This window comes from Patella vulgata, chromosome 8 (assembly GCF_932274485.2).
Source record: "Patella vulgata chromosome 8, xgPatVulg1.2, whole genome shotgun sequence".
In the NCBI taxonomy this organism is placed as follows: domain Eukaryota; kingdom Metazoa; phylum Mollusca; class Gastropoda; family Patellidae; genus Patella; species Patella vulgata.
Window position 1 is genome coordinate 18,336,848 of NC_065886.2, and position 16,229 is coordinate 18,353,076.

The 16,229-nt window shown below is 35.0% G+C and overlaps 1 protein-coding gene across 7 annotated transcripts in view; it reads right to left on the reverse strand.

The window, feature by feature from the left end:
- LOC126831174 (uncharacterized) overlaps positions 1–16,229 on the reverse strand; it is a 112,291-nt gene that overhangs the window by 22,073 nt on the left and 73,989 nt on the right. Inside the window, exon 1 of one of the 7 annotated variants that reach the window (XM_050561875.2) lies at positions 10,837–11,218. The exons of the other annotated variants lie outside the window; for them this stretch is intronic. Within the exon in view, the coding sequence (XP_050417832.1) occupies positions 10,837–10,978 (142 nt within the window). The 5' untranslated portion in view covers positions 10,979–11,218. Of the gene's footprint in view, positions 1–10,836; positions 11,219–16,229 lie in introns of those variants that run through there. 7 annotated transcript variants of the gene reach the window in all.

The window sequence follows — 16,229 nt, forward strand, 5'->3', positions numbered from 1 at the left end:
AGAAGTAACACCTGCCACTATAAATTATTTTAAGTGGGGAATTTGGGTGGTGAAAGCCCAGGGTCACTTATTACATCCAGTTCACTTGATTTACCCAAATAATCAGGAGCAGTAGACAAGCAATAAGTTGCTTTTGTCAATTTAATGAAAGATAAAGAATGGAGGCGAGGTTTAGAAGTAACCTGATACGGTCTGCTACTGTTACCAGGCAGATCAGAACAAACTAATTGAAAAACCATTCCAATATAAGATGTAGTTCAAAAACTGGAATAACTTAAAGTTATCTCTTTACAGAATTTTAACATGATATATGAGCTACTTTAAATAACTAAACATGGAGGCCATGTTATTACTACATTTATCTCTAGTAGGTCAGGAAATAGCCATTAGACTTGGGGTGGTAAGCATCATATTGAAATTTCTAAACTACAATTCTTTCGAAGTGCCACAACATAGGTTTTTGTGTGGATCTTTCCAATGAAGGATTGAATTGGGTAAACTTATAAAAGTGGATGAATATTTACTAAAAAGAAATTCTGAAATGAAATTAAGCATGTTTTAGGGAACCTAGTCTAAAAGATTTTAAGTGCTTTTTTTGTAAGATACTTCACTACATCCATGCTATGATATCATAGACAATGTATAAACACTTGTATAATCTTGGCTGCCGTGTTAACATCTTACTTATTTTCGTTCAATTTATTACCTCACTGGGAAAAAATGTTGCCATGGTGACATTCTATAAATTCATTACGAAGAAAAAAAAAGGCGAAACTTCGATAATATTGGGTTTTGAAGACATAACAATTTAATTGATTCCTTGAAAGTGAAATGTGTGCTCTGTTAATGTTTAAGGTACTGAAATTATTTTATTACTAGCTTGGGATATATTTCGTTGCCAATTCCCTGGAGCACAATAACTTCCACTTTTAAAATACAACAACATTGTATATCAGATTGATTTCTAAGCATCACCAATGAAGAATAGAAAGAAATTCGCCCAGAAAATGTCAAGGTTAGAAATTTTGGCCACTGCTGCACAAATTACTGTTTTGAAACCTGATAAAACGAACAGATAGTTTTTAAAAATATGCCAATCGGGGAATACATTTCATTTTAATAACAATCCCTTGATATTATTAGGGTATAAACTTTGCAATGAACCAGGAAAACAGAGAAAAGAGATAAAAGTCCAATAAAACCAGAATGCCACCATTAATTATCATCATCATCCCTTCTTTAAACTAACAGTTAAAGCCTGTTTATCTCAATAAGCGTCAAAAAGTATTATATGATTATAGACAACAACTCTGAAAACCCAGTTCAGATTCTAGCTTATAGTCATTAGGGTTTCTGTCTGATACTATATCTGGAAATGGCCAGGATAAGGGTAGTTTGGATAAACTAATGAGGTGAATTTCTTGTAAACTGTCCATTTTCGCTACTTTTATATGATATTCAACGAAAGAATAACTTGTTTTGACAGGTGGTGGGGTCTTGTCTCACTTTCTGGAGTGAGTTTCAAATTGTAGTTACTCCCAATACTACTTTGTAATATATGGTGCAATGACATTTTGTAATTGAATTGGAAATATACATGACAATTCTCTGAATACAATTACTGTTTATTACTTATAATGAGCGATCTGCAACTAGGAATCTAAACAGTAATAACAATCTACAGAACAGACTATTACTAAGAATTGTGCCCTTTTTACTTTTTATATAGCAACATTCACATGGCAAGTACTATAATATAACATTATGTTTCCATTTAGAATTGATGAATTTTGGATTTGAATACCCTTTAAGCTCGATAGTCAAAAATTTTATTGTAGTTATAATCAGTAGCTTCGCATTAAATAGGCAAAAAATTTCACATGGACCATTATTCTATCAGAAAGAAATTTATTGTGTGTGATATATGTGGTAGCGTGAGAAGTCAATATTCAGTCTAATATTAGTACATGATACATGCCTTACGACAAATTGCACAATTTACTGAATGTAATAGTCACAGAACCAATAATTACTGAACACGGAAACTATGATGTATTGTTATGTTACGAGACAACTATATTTCTTATATAGCGTTACTGTCAGGATTTATGGAATACGGTACTCCATTTGAGTAGAGATGCATGATTTAAATCATGCTTATTACGACTTGTAAAACACTGCTATTGGAATTTGTTAGCTATGAGAAGTGGTGTAAGGTGTATGAAAAAGTATGAATACCATGCCCCATGCACGACTAAATAGAGCGATACTGAAGGTCAACCTTGTTTAATTCTGATGATACCATAGTGCCAAATACCAAAGAGAGAGAGAAATGGGGTTTAACATCCACTCGAAACAAACTAGGTCATTTTGGGACTAACACATGGTTCAATTTATTTCATAATTCGCTTGTTCGTAGGAGTCTTTAGCAGTGGGAGAAACCGGTGGACCCGGAGAAAACCCATGAGGATGGACAGGCGACCCTACTCCTTGTCACGTAAAACCAGGGAATCGAAACCCTGCCAGTTGACTCAATGACAGACCGTGTGATACAACGCGTGCACATGCTAACCATTCGGCCATCCAACCCCCCTAAATACCAAAGAAGAAATAATAAAAACATTATTCATCCCTAGTCAATACATGCTTATAGTGTAAAGATTGACTTTTGCAATGTTATCTGGCTAACTAAAGAGTGTTTAGTCGTAAAAGTCGAACCAAAACCATCGTGTTCCCAATATCAATATTGACTCTTTTACAACATTAAGTTAACCGACCTCGTTGCTCATAAACAGGCCTCTAGTTCCATTTTACCATTAATCAATTCCTGGAAATTACTCGCTACCAGGGCGGACGTATAATAGCCCATAGGTTATGTAGAACCATGATGAAGCGCTAGATTTCCTTATAAATAAATCTCCTTTTATACGCCAGGAAAATATTCACTGATAGAAATGTGATCTAAGTCTTAAAGGTCACTCATTTTTACTAGCAAATTATTCAGTTTCGAAACAGACGAACCGTTACAAATCCATTCCAGAATTTTTAGTTACAATCCAAATGGAAAACTGTGAAATGCACCAATTTCTTTGAAGAGTTTTGCTATGGAACACCAAGCTCAAGCAGTCTGTTTATTTCACTAGACTACTGTTTTACCTTTACCGAAATGAAAAAGCAATTATGTAAAATTATATACAAGTTCACAGCATGCCTAAATAGATAATAAGTGTTTCTCTTAAAGGTTTTGCTATTACAGGGTGGATCATCATGGGCAGAAATTACTCTGGTATTTGATGGTTAAATTGATAGACAGACATATTAATTAAGCATAAAACCTATTAAACTTTACCAGTACAGTCTTTGGGTGCTTCAGGTTTACAGAAATCCTATAAGTAATGAATACTCCTGAAGAGTAATTCACTGAGCTCTGAACATAAGTGAGACTTTGTGGAACCAAAATAAACTACTATGGATCATAAAACCTAACCATTTTATTGTACAATGGAATTATCAAGACAGAATTTGATTAATTTTCTTTGCTCTTTTACTAAGATATCTCAATCTGTTATGGAATATTATAATAAGCAGCCATCCATACTGTAATTAACTATTATGCCGATTTGCAGATCTTATACTAAAATAAACTTTTCGTGATGTCAAGTTACTAAAAAAGATTATTACAGCTCGAAATGTTATAACCCCTTTTAAAGAGCAAAGTATGGAAGACATTGGTAATATTTGCTACCAGGGAAATATGATATGAGCCAGTGTATTATAGTCTGTAATGGTATTAATTAATCACTTCTCCCTGTAAACACTGTAAGATAACACAGGATTGATCTACAATAACCTAACACTGTGTCACATCATCTGGACAGAAATGTACACAAGAAAAAATATACAGATCTTACTACAAACCTGTATGCTACAGCTACCCTCTCCTCCCTCCCTCTTCCCCCCACACCCCAAAAGAAAACAAAGACATAACCGTCTGAAAAAAGAATGTTGAACAAAAAAGGGAAATGGAAAAAAAAACATGACAAAATCTTAAAGATATCAAGCCATTGTCTTAAACAAAAGGTTAGGAAATAATAATCAACCGACCACAGAACTCACAGAAATCAAATTATCCCAACCCTACTAGAGGCTCCCTACAATCTGAAGAACCAGGATAAATATCAAACCAGTTAATCAAACAACTAATGAACAATAAAAGGTCATGTATTATAACAATTTGGCTCTGTTTGAGAATGTTTGTTTTTAACCCTTGTTCTTGATTAACATTAATGGTGTGATCTGCTATATAGATATCTATCAACAAATATCAGTAATTTATCTATATGAGAGAATAAGGTGCGGATGATCACACACCCTGCTTGGTATCGCACATATTATCTTAAACTTCCTGGTACCTAGATAATGTTACCATCCCTAAATCATATAATAACACCAGGAACATATTATATATATATATCTTTTTACTGAACAGAACTTGAGCACAATAACAACAACACAAAGGTTTTTTCTGAACTCAATGTGGCCATTTTTGATAAATTCATAAATAACCATATTTGGAGAAATTAACTGTTTATTTGGTTATTTCACTGGCTAGATCTATTTGATACGCCACGGCCAACTCAATTTTTGCCAAGTTCGCTGGGATGTAAATAAGGTTAGGGCATGTGATTGTAGGTGAGATTCTGATTGTAGGTTAGGGTTTGGGTAAGCATTAGGGGTAGGTCCAGGGTTAGGTTTAAGAATTTGGTTCGTGATATTTCCTAGTTTTATTAAAAATACATGCAATACATTAGATTTATACACAAAGTTGATTTCGCTTTTGGTGGCACCGATGGTCTTCCTTCGGTGTTGCTTGTGGTATTCTGTTTGGGTAAGCGGTAGAGGTAGGTCTAGGGTTAGAGTTGGGATTAGCGCTAACCTGGTTTAAATCTCATGACATTTGACCAAACTTGCAGTTGGCCTTATCAATTAGATCTAACTCATTTGTAATTGATCTGATAGTAATCACCTTTACCAATGGAGGAATATGCAACACATCCGTTTTCTAGCCACCATAGTGCCATGTACATGTATTGTGAAACAAAATGATAACTTATTAGGTTTCATATTTTCATAATTCCCCCATATATGAAGCAACATTCATAAGCCTTTTGCTGGTTAATGTATCCTTTATATAGACTGTACTGTACTTATTTACGCTATTTTGTAATTATCTTGAATAACATAGAAAACACCTCATAACCTACTATTACCAATTAGTAGAAACAAAACCCCATAACTTCACTGAACATAGACAGAAATATGTTATTGAATATAAAAACCTTGTTTGTGAAGAGCGTAAAGTATCCATATGTGAGAGACTTTGACAGCCAAGCCACTGAAGCCATTTGTAAATTATTTCTTATTTTCTAACATTACAATTTATATGCTTAAACATCGGCACGAAAAATGTCTCAGTTATTTTTACAAGAGTAATGGAGAATGTAAAAGTATCATAAATCTTGAAATAGGATGACTAAAGATTTGATTTGACCCATTTACATTTCGTGATATTCTATAGTAAGAAAACCTCAAAATCAATATAATTTACAGTGATGTATTACTGAGTGATGTAGTCCTAATGATCATTACATGATATCGAGATATTTTATTCTTCGAAAGTTCTTGTAAAAATATCAAAAGAAGATCAGTTTGCTCAAGTCGAAATTATTAATTTTCATATTGGCTTCTTATTTGGCTTCTTACTTATTCTTTGGAGAATTGAAAGAACTGAGCGAAATCGAGACGTCTGAAACGAAGCTAACCAGATTAATTCATATTGTAGGTCAGATCATTAATGTCAGATAACTATATAAAAACACTTTATCTGATAAAACTGTTTACCTAATCATTGTCTGGCAAAACAAAATGCTTCAGTATTCAAACCATTAAACTTAAGTGTTTCTCAGTTGAATAATTTCTTTGAAGTAAATAATTCATGTATTATACAGAAAGAGTTCATTTATTATAGGGAGGTGGGTGGGGAGCAGAAAAATGACATTATATTTAGTGCACAATGAAAATAATCTTTTTCCCCCCAGCATCTGCAGAAATTTTATTATTCAATTGCATATACTGCAGTGCATTTATCTTCATTCCATACATATCTCCCAGATTTTGAAAATATTGATAAATTCGTATCGCATCTGTATTCTAGATTTAGCAGATCTGGTTTGGAACCTTGGAATCTTAAAAGATAAATAACAGTCAAATAGAAAATCAATTGTAAAACCATGATATCATGAAGACGATTGGTGTCATCTCTGTTAACTTTGTAGAGACCGAATTTCTATTACTTACCGCAGGGAAACAAAAACACACTAAAAGAAATTGCATGCAGTTCATAGTATGTGAATAATTCAAACAGTTCTGGTTGGATAAGGCAATAAAACTTCTCTTAATGTTCAAAGTAAGAAGTTCTTGCCAATTTCACTGCAACTTTCATTGAAGCCATTAAGAGTTTAGCATGAACCACAAGACCTAATACAAAATGATAATGTCACCTCACCTCATTAGGGATTTGTTGACATTGTGACATTTAAAAATTTTACATGCTAGGATAAACACTGAAATTGACTAAATACTCGTTTTCTTCATCTACTAAATAAAATGCATTTTACATTTTGCGTGATCTACTAATGCTGGGTAATTACAAGGTCACTGACAAATTTATTAACCGAATTCTTTTCAAGTGATAGTGATACCTTATTGTTCTGTCGGCCATCTTACGGATTTTGCCTTATTGCCGAATCAATGAAATCGCCAACCAATTGAAATAATCCAAATTTATTACTCGAAATGTTAGTTTGTTTATAATGGTTGTCATAATGAATTAACTACGATTAATATTGAGGTGATCAAACACCACGTGCACATTGACACAGAAGTCTTTCGTTAATTTGACATTCACAAACTAAAAGTTAACACAGTCCATTAAAAACACCAAGTTTCACACCATTTACGCTTGTTTTCATCTGTTTGACAGTAGTTCATCGTGTATTTCTAAAACATTTGGCGCGTATCCCACGAAACCCTTTCAGTTGACCCAATTCTTGTAACGGTCCCACGGTAGATATTGTAGCTCGTATGGAAATTCCCGCAGCTCATTTCCCGATTTACATAACGTCAGATCATTTCATAAATTTTATTTCTAGAGTAAACACAAGACCAGAACTGAGAACGGAATTACAGGGGGCATCATAAATACACTTTGCGGAATCCACGTGGATCTGGAAATGAGAATCGCGTGAATCCCGAGCCATGATCTGAAGCAGATACAGAGATTTTAGTTTAGACCTGCTGATGATCTTGTCTAATAAATACGAGTTACAGGTTCGTTACTATAACACTTCGAGACCGCATGCCACTTTGGACAAAAGGGGACCTAACATTCTCGAGAGAAATTGACAGTTGATACAGCATTGCTTGATATTTTACCATATAAGTCGGTTAGATAAGAAAAAATGTTATCGACTACGCGGAGGAATAAAAACTTATCGGTATCTCTCTCGTGATTAGATTAATCGACCTCTTAAAAATCTTCTATTTGTAGTTTCCTTGTAAAATCTGCGCCAGATTCTGAAGAACCAATATGTAGCCCCAACATTAACATAGAAACCTGCTGCTTGACAATCACAAACTGAAATCGAATCTTCTATATAAGACTACAATAAAGATTTAAGCCACGCCTACTTGAAAAAAAAGAAAAAAGTTAAGAGTACAAGCATGCAAAAATCATACAAGCATACAAGAAGAGGAAGTGTAAATGTAGAAATAACACAAAAGAACCCGAACCCCCTAGACGGGTTTCTGCGTAGAAATTATACAAGGATGTCATGGGGCTTTGTAGCCGTTTAATGATAATCTAATAGTGTATAATCCCTGGAAGATTTATAATCACGGATCAACAGGTCCATGCTTTTTAATTAAAAACACTTATACGGATATACTACTTCTTATAAGGCATATAGAAGTAGATTTCACAACTTAAATATGTCCCTAAATGCGTCTCATTTTATCTAAGCATAGAGATTAACACTATTTTCAGTTTACTCCGTAATTACACCAAGATTTGCCCAGCAGTGATCAAATCAAGTAGCGCATCATTAAAAAACTTGAAACCATAAATAAGAATAAAATCCAAACACGTTTACAATGACAAAATCAATTGAATAAACAGCATTCCCGTGTTCTTGATTACAGAAATAAGCATTAATTTCAATATAGCTATGGCTGCTGCCTATTCTCGTCCCAACGGAAGAAAATAACGCAATTATTCTTATAAAAAGAACTAGTGGTTGCAACATGCTGGTTGCACACTGATGGTGCACACTGATTGCTGGAATGGCTGTGGTATATGATATGCAAATGAGATATTCTCACGAGATAAGCTAACGTTCTGCCATTATACCGACTCCTCATGGTTCAAGATTTCTACTCTATCTGGTTTACAATCGGCATGTTGGGCACCATTGGTACCATTCGTTCCTACTACAGATTAATGTAAATATTTATATAGTGTGAACCCAGTTGATCTTTATGCACTTTCTTTGTGTTGAGTGAGTGACATCGGCTGTTTAAGTTATTTGTCAATACCTATTCATGTGCATCCAGTATATCATGTTGAAAGAACATTGTTGTTTTAACAGTGCCAGATAATCGGATTGTTCACAAAAATGGACGACCAAAAGAGATAACATAATTCTTTCAAATACATTTTAAATGATTATGTACATGTAAATATTTGTGAGAGTACACAGAGTACACAATTAGGGATCTAAAAACCTTAATAAGGCTGCCTGTTCCGGTTAAAAAAAACATACATGCTTTCAATTGTTCATTAAAAAAAACACAAAAAAAACCCAACCCATACAAATCATACTTTTTTAGTTCTGAAAGGGTACTAAATAATTGATGATTCTGACGTTGGCGATATCGACAATTGTACATGCTCAATGTTATAATTTAGTAATCTTCATTGTGCCAGATAAGAATTTGAAATTATTGCATTTATAGAAGTGCTTGGTCGAGGTTTGTTTAGTAATATTATGTGCATAGATATAAACTTTGTAAGTAAATTAATTGGCAACTTTTAGGCAATTGACCATACAGATGTTCAGTCAATCATGTGTTACCGTAACACCTCCACAAAATTACATGACGAGTATCGCAATTCCGATATTTATGGTAGTGCATGATCAGTGTGGATTTAGTAATATGATGCATATAAAGTTTGTATGTAAAGTTAGTAAATGACAACTCCCATTGATGGTTCTGATGAGTACTGCATTTATGATATTTATAGATGGCCAGTGCTAATTTAGTAATCTTATCTTGTGGCAGATAAATGCTGTTCAGTAAATTGACAACTTCCAGATGTAAACAAATTAAGCGAGAAAAGGTAGCTAGATTATTGTTTTAATATTAACTGCCTGGTATATGTACATTACCACAAATGGCATTTAAAAAAACATATAAAAAAGTTTCAGCGGTTATCTTTGTGAAAGAGAGAATAACTCTAGTGTGAGACTAAACAAAGTTTGTTATGTTTTCCAAGTGTCAATTGTAAACTTCACGTAGGTGGACAGTTATTTCTATATTTTGAAAGTAAGAATAACAACTCCCAAGAAAACAATTTTATTTTCAGTAACGTTTATGAAGACATTAATTATTTAAACGCTGATTTAGATGAAATTCAAAAACGGCCCACACATCGATTTCAAAAGACCTTGACCAGATTAAAGACATTTTATAAGCTGACATATGTACGTAATGACCACTTTGAAAGCATTACGAGTCGTCAGTGTTAATATAAACCTACTGTGATAGTTGCTCGATTACCATTCTGTGTGCTGATTAGAACCCTTCAAGTTATCAAATTCTAATGAACACTGCTGCCTGCAGTAGTCTGTCATGACAGTGTATTAAACGCGCATTCCTATACTACGAGAGGTTAATCGTGAACATTATCTCGATTCTTATAGCGGCGAGATGATGAAGGCTGCGTTGTGGATAAATTGACATTTACATCAAACAATCTCGGCGCTCTGGGTTCCCTGATAACACACGCACATAATAAGCCTGAAATGCCATAAATAGCTTGTAAAATAAACCACTATCGAAGTTAACCCCACATCAGAATTCAGCATTTGCATTCACATATTCTATATTTGTGATAAAATTGCTTCTAGTGGCAGTACGTTCAACCCAATGAACAAGGCGTCGTCTTGTAAACATAACATCGAATCAGATAAAGATGCAGAAAAGGCCTTCTACATATGTAATAATTTGAAATTTAATACGGGTCTTAACTGTTGAGATAAACAAACAGGAGTTTAAAATAACAAGCCTCGACACAGTACAGAAAAGCCGCCCGGAACTTTTGTTTTGGAAACGGTGAATAAATTATGCACGATGCCGTGAAGTAGGTTGAATTCTCCAGTAATCATGTACTGTAAACGAATCGTTTGATGTTTACGAGAGAAGCTCTACAGCAGTTGTTTCTTGACAGTCTAGATTTAGATATCTTTGTTCCTTGTCTTTATGTTTTGTTATTAACATTTGTCTGTTTAATTTAGCTGCGGTATAAATTATGCAAAAAGACGGAAAGCGAAAACAAATTTCTTTACTTAGTTTTCGTGTTTAATGGTTTTAAAACAACGTAATAAATTTTAATGGGGTCAAATTTAGGTTGAGCTAATTTATTTTTTTCTATAAATTAACAGATGTTTGGAGGCTTTCAAGGATGATCTGACAAGAATAATGAAAATATCGCTCTACCTTCCTTAGCGGTTTCAACTTCTACAACTTCTTCGTCTTTAATAGGTTCGGGTAAGGGTTCGTCTGGTAGTAAGATCTCCGGATCTGGTAAATCCACCTCCTCGGGCAATGCCGGGGGACAAATTGTATTTTCATGATCCATGCTTGTAAAGTGAATTATATTCCTGGAAGCACAACTTTCTATTGTTATCCTGGCACCGAGACCAACACGCCACAACTCCCTACTACTAGTTATCGTCTGCTACTATACGCTCCAGTTTTTACTCACACTTTACATCTGACTGCCAGTAAACTGAAGCCGTTTGGTCGTCGGATTCTCCTCACTCCACGTGCGGTGTTGTAAACATTCGCATCACGTGATGTTGTCAATACACTGGAGCTGTCAGATTTGCAACTGTTAGTCCTCTGCTTAAATAGGCTTATTTATTGATATTAAACGAACCAACAATTCACAATTTAATAAACATTACAGCAACGCAATACAAAGAACACACAGACATAGACGAAAATGTTTATCTGTTTACTTAAAAAGAGAACTCAAGAAAGACAGTCAGTCAGTGCTTCTAAACTCTAATTATTGAAAATATGATCAATAATTTAGTTCAGTGTTTATTATTTCCTTAGAGACAGCAGAGGTTAAACATCAGATGCCTCTTATAATCGAGTTATATTCAGGGTAGAAAGCGACGTATTAAACGGTTACTTGAACAATCAACAAAATCAATTACGTTTCGTACGCTCAGTGCCGGACCAAAGACTAAGGCCTAAACATCTAGGGTGCCCCCGGCCAAGGTATTACAATTTTTGACACTGACATTAGCCTGTCTTAACGCACTGTTGGGTGGGGAATTCTGAAAGGTCTCGTGTGTGAAATTGACTAGGGTCTCTCTTTAGCTAAATCCGGCATTGCTTATACTTCTGTTACATACATTGCCTTTCGATATGCGAGACTCAAACAGCAGGTATAGTCCGATGGCATCATCCGGATTCTGAATTTACACATACCCAAGATATATAATCGATCAAAAAACATTACGTGGACTACATTTCCAGGTTTGCCCGATTCAATCCCCGGTTATTAACCAGAGGCTACCATAATCATTATCAAGTTATTATTCAATGACCGAGGACCACAATTAAAACTTAAACACAGCATGCCTATAAGCACATAGTCTGTTATAATTCAATTACCGATAAGAATAATGGCATGAAGTAATATCCTATGTGGATAATTTATTGGATTATTACATGTAAAGTGTATATTAGCGTAATAAGCCTTTAGCCTTGCATTGATCGCTCGTCTACCGCAAGCCAATGAATACTAATAGAGGTAATTATATCAATAAATATTTGTCATCCTTCTATCTAGCTCTTCAGTTGATTGGTAACTGACCGGTGGTCAATTGATTGCCGAACGTGAAGCTAACTAGGCCGTAGATGATCAAGACCTTTCACAATCGACCAGTCAATTTTAGACGATTAAGCCATTTGTATTTTCGAACAGCGGGGAGAGTTCGTCAGGAGTTGGTTCTTCTCGTGCTCCACAACTTAGTTTCGAATGGGACAATGTCCATCTGACGACCACAGTTCCAATTTGATTTTTTTCAAGGTCTACTTTACCCAATGTTAATATTGTTATAAAGGGTCCGTCCGAAATTTCAACAATTTAATACATCGCATTATTCATATGATGAATAATTTAGGATTTGTCCATTCTTCTACAACCTAAAGGCCCGGTCCCAGTGGCCGATGGACACAAAACGTATGCAAAAAGGACACGGCGGACGAGCAAACTTTCGGGGGTGGCTCCATCCGTTTTTATCCGCTCCAGAAATGGACAAAATTGACGAAAATTTGCGAAAACTGAACGGAAAAGAACGAACGTGGGAATTATGTAGCGGGAAAGTTAAATGGATGTTCATTGGAAGCCTAGCGGATGGAAGTGGATGACAGCTCCGGCAAACTCCAGACATCCTTCAATATACCAGATACATCCCAGATACAAACGCTTTGTCCGTTTTGAAAACTTTATATACGAGATGCATACGCTTACATCCTTTCTATTTCCGTGCTACTAACGATGTATAGACGTTCCATGTACCTTATCTTTCCTCCCTCTTTCCGTTTTCAGCTGGAGCGGATGTCAGTTGCGAGGATGCTCAGAGGATGAAGCGAGGATACAGTGGACGTTTAACGGATGATAACGGACATGGAACGTTTGGTGCTCGTATATGTCGCGCATTTACATCGTACACGGCAGAAAGTTCATCCGTTATAAAAGTTTTGTGCAGCTCAAAACATTTTGTGCGGATGAAATCAAAGTGAACGGATGCTCGATGGATAGAGCGTATGAAACACGTATGCAATGAGTACACAACGGATGCATGGCGTTTTCAAACGGAGGGCACATTTTTTCCCCGTTTTACGTCCTCTTTGCATCCGTAAGTGCAGTGGGACCGGGCCTTATCTTCATTTTAAGACATTTCCAACATTTCCCTTTCTGATCGGGTAGTCGCCGAAAGGAGCAATCTTTCGATCTATCAAGTCATCGCCGGTCTCCGGGATGTTCAGTTTGTAAATCATCATCCTGGACTGGTGCCTAATCTTACATGTAGATGACCGGCCTCAAATTTGGCGAACTGGAGTTTCATGCAGATAAAAACGTTCGTCTGCGATATCAATTGCGGTCATTTGCGGACAAGTTTATTTTTCTCACGAAGCTACATTATATTATGATTGTGATCAACTTTCTTTTCGATCATCCAATTTTACCGGAAAATGTATAAGATATGATAATAATATATCATTTCACATATAAAACCAGTCATTGAATTACACGAGACGAATATGTAAACAGCACCATGTCTTGAAGTGAAACAGGCAAGTTCGGAATGTAAACATCCATGCTGAATTATAAAGCCAAATTTACAAAACCTACCCAAATCTCCAGGCACAATTGTATTAAGACACCACAGTACTTCACTGGGCTGAAAGTTTATATTTAATGATATACACAACTGAGAAAAGGCCAACCCATTTCTTGTAGAATTAAGACAGCTAAATCTGAAATTGCACTTGTGTCGTTCTATCTCTTATATTAGCATCTTAAACAATATCAATATCGTAAAACTCACTGTCCTTCTAAAAAAAAAAATCCCCTGCTTTTCTTTTACAAAGAGAATTTACGATCTTCGTACATTTAATAAATCTTTACCCATTTGTTTTATTAGCTCAAACCTAATAGAAACTCTAAAACACAGTATTTTAATGGGTGTTGTAATGAAACCATAATCTCTGTTTTAGTAACGAGAGATAATAGGTGTGAATGAAATAGAATACGATCGATCTCAAACGTTGCCAGATTTCAAACACAAATTGACAAATTAGTGTAATAACAGTACGAGGGCTTTACCACGGAACGTGTACATTATAAATGGCAAAGTAATATTAAGTGTTCCTAGAGGAGTAAGTACGACGTCACTTTTAGATTCCCCCAAGCCTCAATCGCTCTCAAGCCAACTATATATTCCGAATGTGGAATCAATACCTACGTGAACCTACCAGCAAGGGAATAATCCCCTTTGTACTGGTGTATGTAAAGTTAACGAATAAATTATAGAGTGATTAGACCTTTAATGCAACAAGTTAGGGTGTAATATTTCCAGCTTTGAGCAACACGAGTATAACATGAAGTAAGGGATTCTATGATATCAGAATATCAATTTCAGACATTGCCATCTTTTGACACGGTTCCGAGTTTAAATATTGGTATTACGGATACACGGTCGATGTTAAACCACTTCTGTTATCATGATACTAGAAGGAACAAAGATCATTTGTAATAAAATATTTTTCATCCATTGTAAAATCGTAACTGGGCTAAAATCCAATTACAAAATGTTTCATGATATTCAAAGCACGAGATATGTATCTGACTTTCTGGTCGATAAACCGACAATATAAAATAAAAGGCCAAACGGCATTACATATAAATATGTGTTCATCCACTCTACGGCGTAAAAATACTCAACAGTATTTTACAACTTTTTCTTGATCATCCACATAGATCTATTCTATAGTTAATAATATGTATGCATTACTTACATTCACCGAGACCATACCAATGACGAAGATCATAAATAATTTGAAATCAAAAATTTCAGGCATCATTAAATGGGTACTAATAGGAAACGAAACATATCGAGGTTACATATCATTTCAACAGACATAGGAAAATATTATTTTGTTCGAATTTAGGAATCTTGAGTGTGGCTACCCATCTCATACATCTGTTTCTGTCATCATGCCATCGCTGTTGGTAGCACATGGAGCAGACGATACCTAGTGATGCAGCAGACGATACCTAGTGATGTGTCAGACGTCAATGGAAACTTATCATTTTTCTACATAGTTTGTGCGCAGATTATTATATGACATTTGCTATAAAATAGGAATATAAATATTCTGTCTTTTTTTCAGAAAAATTTCGAGTTGGTGGTCAGATGTAGCCTATACTGCAGTGGCCTATTTTCAATAGAGATTCGAAATTCTTAAATATCATTATTAACTCGTATTTACAGAAGGGGTATAATATTGAGTCTAGGTCAAATTAGGACAGTAAGAGCTATGTGTTCTAGAAATCAATACAGCCCATTACGAGTTTCAGTCATTTAGTTACTAGTGACAAAAACTACACGAGTCTTCTTACTCGAAATAAATTTACACTGTCAGTAACGATTTCTCATCCCAGTAGCTAACCTGACATTACACAATATAACGTACAACAATATTCTGTACAAAAAGTTGTTGATAAATTTATCTTCCTTGTGGGAGACGAATAATTTGTAATTCACAAAAGGTGGCGTGATTTCCAACATGTGCACATGAAGTAGATCCCACTGAGTTATAATGCGTTGTTTTGGTTCCCGGGAAGATTTGCATGTATCAAACGATTGTCTTATCTTGACCTGGCATGAAGAAAATGGCGTGTAATCAAAAGACTTGTCTACAACAGGCTATTGGTAGAAATGAATAAAGAACTAGTTAGGATTAATAAACATCATACTACTTCTTTATTTAGTATATTTAGGCAAAATCAAACACTATTGGGAAACGAGTCTGTGATGTGTAGACCCTTCTCACTGATCCATAATTGGATGTATAATCTTAAATGATGTAAATAAACTGTGAAATTGAGTTCACCAATGGCGCCCAAATCGATCATCTATAAATCCTGCGTCAAAATTGTATAAAGGTTATTAAGGAATCTGTCAAGATTTCATGATAGTCTCTCAACTTTCACTTGAAAATCATGTTTAGCATTTCACCTATTACGTTATACATCATAAAATCACTGCCAAAAGATTATATATATTTCGGGTAGTGGGTTATTC